The sequence below is a fragment of the Sinocyclocheilus rhinocerous genome, unplaced genomic scaffold (genome assembly GCF_001515625.1).
Source record: "Sinocyclocheilus rhinocerous isolate Xijiao unplaced genomic scaffold, SAMN03320098_v1.1 scaffold2738, whole genome shotgun sequence".
NCBI classification, from domain to species: Eukaryota; Metazoa; Chordata; class Actinopteri; order Cypriniformes; family Cyprinidae; genus Sinocyclocheilus; species Sinocyclocheilus rhinocerous.
Window position 1 is genome coordinate 54,751 of NW_015639530.1, and position 8,521 is coordinate 63,271.

At 36.7% G+C, this 8,521-nt stretch overlaps 1 protein-coding gene across 1 annotated transcript in view; it reads right to left on the reverse strand.

Annotated features, from left to right (window-relative positions):
• Window positions 1-7,368: 7,368 nt before the first annotated feature.
• Window positions 7,369-8,521, reverse strand: part of LOC107751425 (torsin-4A-like) — a 3,285-nt gene continuing 2,132 nt past the window's right edge. The window contains exon 2 of the mRNA XM_016567151.1: window positions 7,369-8,184. Within this exon, the coding sequence (XP_016422637.1) occupies window positions 7,369-8,184 (816 nt within the window). The remainder of the gene's footprint in view (window positions 8,185-8,521) is intronic.

An 8,521-nucleotide genomic window follows, 5' to 3' on the forward strand; every position in this document is an offset into this window, starting at 1 on the left:
ATGGGTCACAGGAGGGGTGGGTTGTTGATCAGTACTGGCTTGGGATGGATGTCATCACGCGTCTCAACCAATGAGAGCCTTTGGGGTGGGCCCAAGACTGCAGCAGCGCTCACATGAACGCTCCAGATAAAATTATTTAGGCTAAGCATCAACATTCACAAACCACTGTTCACTGTTATTTTTAAGAGAAAAGAATGCAACATGCTCGTAATCACAAATTGGAAATAGGAAGTTTCCAATAGTGCGTGAAGGCAGCAGAGAAGCGCTCTCGCTCAGCACAGTGGAGTGCATCGTTTTGTTAACTTTGTGGTTTATTATTTTGAGTCGTTTGGGACGCGGTAACACATGGCCCTCTCACAATATATTGCTTTACAGATCTATCAATTTTGCCGCTCAGAAATGTACACGCAATCATGCTGCTCGTATCAGAAGTTCCGTGCTCCGGCGCGGTTAGCGCTCATACATGCGTACCGCGCCCGAGTCCAAATGAACCGCGCTCTGGCCCACCTCTTCCAACTGAGCCAGGGCCGGTGTTCTGACGATTTGTGCTGCCCACTCAGATTGTGCTATACCTCCCATTAAAAAAATAGTGCAGGTCTCTACTCGGAAGGTGCCTGTTATAATGTTATGATCGAGGCTCTGGACTCTGAGCATAATTTGTTTTTCTATAACAAACTATAAAATATTTTCTATAAAAACGTTAATGCCCTGTCAGTGGCAAATAGCTTTGGTTTTATATTTAATTTGATTACATTAATGGTATAAGTTGAGATTTACAAGAAATATTTTAATTGCTACTATGTAAAAGGAATACAGCTGTAAAAAAAGCACCTTATTTGTTTAAAGTGTTTGCAAACCAAATGTTATTGCACTTTTGTTCATATAGCAGTACTTTTAAATGAAAAAAGTGCACAATACAATACTTTTGAATTCATTATTGAATTTTGTGCATAACAGTGCGATTAATGGTACACACACACACACACACACACACACACACATATATACTGTATATCTGTGTGTGTATATAAATATATAAAATATATAAAAATGTATATATACAAAATTATAAAAGTTGGCAGTTTTATGTAATAGTAATGTGATGGCTCAAAGAATATATAAACGCTTAATTAAAAAAAAAAAAACTACAAAATAGCTACATGATGCAAAATGTGAGGAAACAAAAACAAGAAATGATAGATAGATAGATAGATGATAGATAGATAGATAGATAGATAGATAGTGACTTTACTTTCACCTTCGATCAATTTAATTTATCCTTGCTAAATAATAATAATAATTTCCTCTAAAAAAAAATCTTACTGATCCCAAACTGTAGTGTACTGTATATTTCCAATAATTCTGTTCAACAGACTTTTACCTCATGGTATTTTAATCAGTCTGGAGACGTCAAAAAGTGATACATGAAGTGAAACAGTATCCACATCTGCTGCTGGTGCTATTTTGAGTAGTTTGAAGACAGTTCTCAGAAAAATGTTACTTAAAGTCTCCAGTGATAATATTACAGGCTTCTAAATGGTAGTGAGCAGCCTGAGGCACAACGAAAGCAGACAGAACATCCTGGGCGTTTCTGGGATCTCAGGGAACACCTGAAGGAGAATGTTTCGTTTTTACATCCCACACAGGATTATTATAGGCTCTGGCCTTCAAAGAACTCCTCATAGATGCTCATTTGTTCCTTCGTTGCCAAGAAAACTGACAATTCACTCACCTGGAGAATCTATGGGTGTTTATGGTTACTAATATTAAACACAGCTAGAAGAAAAGCCAGGCTCCTGCACAAAAGCGTGCAGATGGCACTGATGACTGATGCGCATCAGAGATTACAGACTCTTTGAACCTTATAACAGTCCTTATAATCACCACCCACACAAACATCCAAAATGTGCAATTAGTGTTTACCCAGATGTATTTTTTGGGAGAGTGATGGGGTCACGCTACCTTTTAGATGATGTCGGAGTTGTGAATGATTTCCACTTCATGACCGGCTGTTTGTGGAGGCGTGTTTATATAGTAGCTGCTGCATCACTCACAAATGAACTTTCACATAGGTCATGTACAAACTCTTAAGTCCTTAAAACATTTAGGATCTCCTCAGCGATGGACATGGCAAACTACGGCCGAATAGTGTAATTATACCCCTTGATATTGCTTTTACAGCTAAAATAAAGATTATAAAATTCATGGTGAGATTCTAAGATTCTATATCGAACTGTCTACAGTTGTACTAAATTACACTTTTAAAAAAATCCATGCAAATAATAAACAATGTACTGTATTAATATGATTGAATGTTTGAATGATTGTATTTATTTTTACAGGTTTTATCTATATTTAAAATTTCAAACTTTGGTTTTTAAGGTTATTAAAAAAGTATATTAAGTATATTAAAATCATGTTCCATGCGGATATTTTGTAAATTTTCTACCATATATCAAACCTTAATTTTTGATTAGTAATATGCATTGCTAAGAACTACATTTGGACAACTTTAAAGGCGATTTTCTCAATATTTTAGTTTTTTTGCACCCTCAGATTCCAGATTTTCAAATAGTTGTATCTCGGCCAAATATTGTCCTATCCTAACAAACATCAATGGAAAGCTTATTTATTCAGCTTTCAGATGATGTAGAAATCTCAGTTTAAAAAAAATTGACCCTTACGACTGGTTTTGTGGTCCAGGGTCACATTTGATATATAGAGGTGTCCGAAACTAAAATAAGGCTGAACGATGTGAAATTTGAGAATTTGTTACACATCCAGGGGTCAGGAGCGTCCAAACCTGTTCCTGGAGGGCCACTATCCTGCAGAGTTTAGCTCCAACCCTAATTAAACACAGCAAAAGCAGCCAATATTTATGTATTATATTATAAATGAAATATTTCTAATTTATATATAAAATGACTAATTTATATATTAAAGCTCAATGTGTGGTACCGGCATGTTCAGTCAACAGGTTGATTATGGTACAATACATAGTCTTATAAACACCCCGCTGAATATAAACAGAATGAGTTTGTGTCAAGGTGATCAATCACAAAATAAACTAGATGTTTACATATTCTGTGAACAACTGAGTGGTTCTTACCCACTGCTATGGAGCTGTTTGTCGTTGTCAAAACATTGTTTTGCAATAGCTAAGGTAGTCTTTTTACAGTGTTGCTATGTGGTTCTGGGTGGTTGCTAGGTGGTTTCTTCCTGGCCTAAGTTAAAAGAGCCCAACCCTAGTCTCTATATGATATTCTGGTCCCTAAACATGGCTTGAGGGGCTCTTTCTGTGCTCGTATGTGGCATTTTTTCACCTTTTATAGTGTGGCAGATCAAAATCAAATCCTATTCACAAATCATTCACACCTGTACACAGTCAGAAAAAAGGTACAAACGCTGTCAATGGGGTGATACCCTGTCAAAAGTTACTAAATTGCACTATTTTAGTATTAAAATGTACATCTGAGGTACTAATTTGCACCTTTTATGGAGAAGAATAAGGTACAGAGGTGCACAGTACCTTTTGAATGTGCCTTTTACCTTATTATTTTACCTTATTTATCCCTAAAAGTGCATATTAGTACCTCAAATGTACATTTTAGGGATTAGAGGTGTACCTTTTGGAATTTGTATCACCCCAGTGACAACTTTTGTACCTTTTTTCTAAGAGTGTAGCATATATGGTGCAGGACAAATGCCAAAGAGTTTGTTTGAATCACTTACCGTAAGCAATAATAATAGTGATGATTGACTTAGTAAAATGTCATTCATTTTAAGTTCATTCTGCAGTAAGTGTATGCCAGGAAACTGATATCATTTCCACACAGGAGGTAAAATTGATGTTAATAGGCCTGTGATTTGCGTCACTCTGGGCAAAACTCGGGCTCTGCAAAAGCAGGAGTCCGATTTCAGTTTTTTTTTTTTTTTTAGTGCAGTGTGTTTTCAGTTCCTGATTTAATAGGATATTTAGTATGTTTTTATCCGGGTTGCTTCACTCTGTTTTCCTGTTTCTACTGCAATCTGCAACTCTAAAGACTTCATATTTAACATCAATTTAATAAAGCAGCAAATCTATTGTATAATGCACAGTAATGCAGCAGTGGAAAGTTCTGGAGCGCTGAAAGATCCTGTTGCAGTAAAATTGCTGGCAGCTATACAAAGTTAGTCTGGCGTTGGGCTGAACCACAAAACGGAGGAATGTACTGGCCCTCGTCTCCACCTTCCCTCGGATATTAACTCTTTGTTCACAATAGCTGCACGCGATCTAGAGAGCAGGTGCACAATCAAACCTTCACGCTTGACCTGTTACCTTTCAGTTTTTCTCTTATGTTGCCAAATGACACACAGGATGCTTCTTTGCATACTAAATCGGTTGTGGTGCTGCTGTACTTTTTGCTGTACTGTCAGTTTGTGAGAGACGTGAAAATTTGACCCCTCCAGCAACTCCATTGGCTTTTTCCACACTTGTAACTATTTTGAACCACACTGATTTACCAGAAAGTTCAAAGCACATAATTGAACTGACTGTAAATGCTGCTGTCAAGATTATGCATGTCTCAGCATTCATACTGAGGTTATTTAACCTCCCCATGGCACGTGCTTTAATTGCAATAAGAAAAGTGTGCAGTGAAAAATAAATGAAAGTAACTATGCAGAATTAGGGCAGGGTGTTATGGCAATATATATAATATATAAATATAATATATATATATTTAAAATAATTAAATATAATTTAATAACATTAGTGAAAAAAAAAACAATAGTGGATTTAACATCAAAATGTTAAAATGTATATTTTCTTATTTATTTGAGATATAAGTACAGTAAAGTATAGTAAAAATCTAGTTAATAATTATCAAGGCATGTTTTCAATAGTGTTTATATATTAATACAATATATAATACTTAAAAAAAAAATATATGCACAAATATTACAATACAATAGAACATTAAAAAGCAAATATTTATACATCAAAAATTACATTTATTGGATCAGACGGACAAAACTGACAAAATTATGCTAAAAATTGCAGATGTATCTGAAACTACGCTTTACCTCGGCATAGCACTTTTTCGTTAATTTACCACAAATTTAACCCTGGATTAATGCTAACACTGAATTGTGGTGCCAATGGTAAATTACACCTAAAATTAGTCTTAAAAACAGGCTAATATGAGCAGTGTGAATCATTTCAGGATTGCATTAAAATGACTGTTAAAAATACTCCATGTATAGTGGAAAAGCCATGAATATCTAAATGAATTCACTGCAAATCCTTTGCTGGTGCAGTCAGAATTACTCATATTTCAAGACATTTTCTCCACGTGGAAGGTATTGCACATGGAAAGCGTGTGCATGTGTGGTGATTGCGTGACATTCGCTTTACGGCCGTGTCTCGAAGTGATTAAAAGTCAATCTTGTTATGTTCAGCATTGAAGGCTGTAGGCAGGTATGGGCTTTGTAATTAGGATCCAAAATGATTTGTGGTGGTAACCAGGCCTCTGTCTCTCACACACATACAGTATACACACAAGGGCGAAATCAAGATCAACCTGCCAATCACAGCGGAGGAAACAAACCCAAACAACAAGCAAGCGAAAACAGCAGCGCACACCACAAACACATGGCAGAGAAAGTGAATGCAGTTTTATATGCTTCTATATACAGTAAAACACAATGTAAATATTTAAATGCTGCAACAAGCAGCCAGATTAAATGTGATTTGATGGTTCTCTTCACAAATGCTTCTTCCTCAAGGCTGCGTTACGGATAACAGTCACTTTAAAGGGTTAGTTCACCCAAAAATGAAAATTAGGCTGTGTTTTACTCACCCCCGATGCATCCTAGGTGTATATGACTTTCTTCTTTCAGACGAATCCAGTCGGAGTTATATTAAAAATTGTCTTTGATCTTTCAAGCTCTATCGTTGTACTCAGCGGGTGTTGCATTGTAATTTTGCAGTTTGTTGTCCTGTTTGTTTCATTTTGAAACTCAAAGTGATTCATCTTTTAAAAAACTGGTTTGAGTTTAATAACTTAATGGCAATATTTGTGGGCTAATGTTGATTAGCAACAACAAAAAATAATCTTCCTTCATCCCTCAAATGACAAATATCACAAGACACTTAAAATGTCCAGAAATAACCATTAAAATCCACACTGGTTCAAAAATACAGGCACAATACTTAACAAAAGACTATGATACATTATTATGATAGAAACGCTTACTGACCTGGTCTGTGAGAAAGTACAGTATATATAATCTTTTATCATCATTGTCATGGTGACATAAAGCTGCTAAGGTTGCTAAATCATGTAACTTTTGTACAAGATTCACAAGTTCGCCAGAAATCAGTGTGACGTAGAACACTGTTTATATAGAGCAAACTCTCTGTAACATGTGACCAGAAGTTCATCTTCTGAGAAATCAAAAGCACCAACTGCATTATTATTGCATTGCATTATTAATTGTTGATCGTTCTCTGAATATCTGATCTTGAGGACCATCTCTCAATTATTTTCTATATGGAAACCAAAATTTGACACAAATATTGTCAGTATTGAATTGATCCTTTACAATTTTTTTTAGAAATGCTTTATAAAAAGACATGAATTGTACATTATAAAATTGAATTATACAAAATACCAATTTTTAAGTGCCACAAGAGCTAAACATGAATTTCACTGCCGTGTAATGTTATTATTGCAATTTAAAATAATAAAAATAAAAATGATAAAAATAAGAATGTAATTCATTCCTGTGATGAAAAGCTGAATTTTCAGCAGCCATTACTCCAGTTGTCGTTGTTACATTTATTGTCATATCAGCTTCACGTCACATACCTGTATATAGATTAAAAATTCAACAATATAATAAAGACAAACATTTAAAAAATTGCACTCAGACAAAAAAAGACAAGGTTTTGTACATATAATTCTTTCAAAGATTCTTTAAATGTACTGGTGGTAAAAATTGTAAAAAAATTTCTGGGTCCATCTCACAAGTTTGTCCATTACTCCAGTCTTCAGTGTCACATGATCCTTCAGAAATCATTGCCGCACTTTCTTATTATTATCAATGTGGAAAACAGTTGTGTTGATTAATATTTTGTGAAAAATGTGACGTTTATTTTCACGTCATCATCTTTGATGAATAGGCAGTTCAAAAGAACAGCATTTATTTGAAATAGAACTATTCTGAAACATTATAAACATCTTCACTGTCACTTTTCATCAGTTTAGTGCATCCTTGCTGAATAAAAGTATTATTTCGGTGTCGTGTATGTCACTAAAATGTGATTTTGAGATGGCTAAAAAAATAGCTGAATAATAAGAATATTGCACATTTTCGGAAGCTCCCTCAAAGCAGGTTCACTTTTCCCACTACTTGTCTGCATCCAGTTTTTGCGTACTGTCTTCCAGCTGCAGCGTGATAGGCCAGTTCATCCGCCAGTCTCTCTACATGACTGAGGTCGGGGTAAAACCCTTCGAGGGTCATTTCCTCTAGAAAGCACTGTATGACGTGTTCCCGCTCCAGCAGGGAAAGAGGGATGAGTTCGACCACGGGCTCCATCCATAGAGGATGGATGAGAGACAGGGCCCGTCGGAGCGGTTTATAGGCCCCGGCGGTGGAGGCGTTTTGAAGAACATGAGCTGTGATCACCCTTTGCCCCAGACTGCTGAGAAAAACGTAAACCACGTTCAGAAACTCATTGGTCTGATTGGACTGAAGAAACGTCTGCAGGATGTCCAGCAGCGGAGGCGGCATCAGTTCCACCTCGTCCAGGATGAAGAAGGGAATCTGCTCCTCTTCCTCGGCTCGAGTCACTACCTCTGATATATGCTGAGCTAGTTTGGAGGCGCAGTGCTGCGCCGCGTCCTGTAGGGGGCAGTGGTGTTTGGATAAATAATGCACCACTAGCTTGTCGTCGACCACGGAGCGGAAGTGGCACGCCAGCAGGCGACCCAGGTGGCTCTTCCCAACGCCGGACGCCCCGTGCAAAGACAGGGCGAGGGGTTGCTGGTGGGCGTAAGTGGACAGGTAATCGTTCAGATGCTCCATCAGTTCCTCTAGCGCCTCCGGCTGGCCAAACACCTCCCTGTGCAGCGACCTCTCCAAACCCTCGAGATCGTACTTCAACACATGGTCGTCCAGATTCTCAATAGCGTTGTAGACCTGGGAGAACAGGAACAGAATCTTTTTAATAATAAGTTATGCATGTAAATACACAGTTATATTAAATCATTTTAACGTTGTTATGAAAATTGCAGTGTTATAATATTACAACAGCAATTTTTCTTTTTTTCTCAAGTTTCTTTTTGTGAAAGATAGAACCTGTAAAAGAACATATTGTGCAAAAGTCTCGGTCATGCTAGATTTTTCCTCAAAACATTGTTTTAAGGCAGTGCTTGTGGATCTTTGTGGACCGTACGTTGGTTGTCAAACTCGTTGTGCATACAAAAATCTCACTGGAATAGTATAATTAATTGCAAAAATTTATGTTTGGACAATA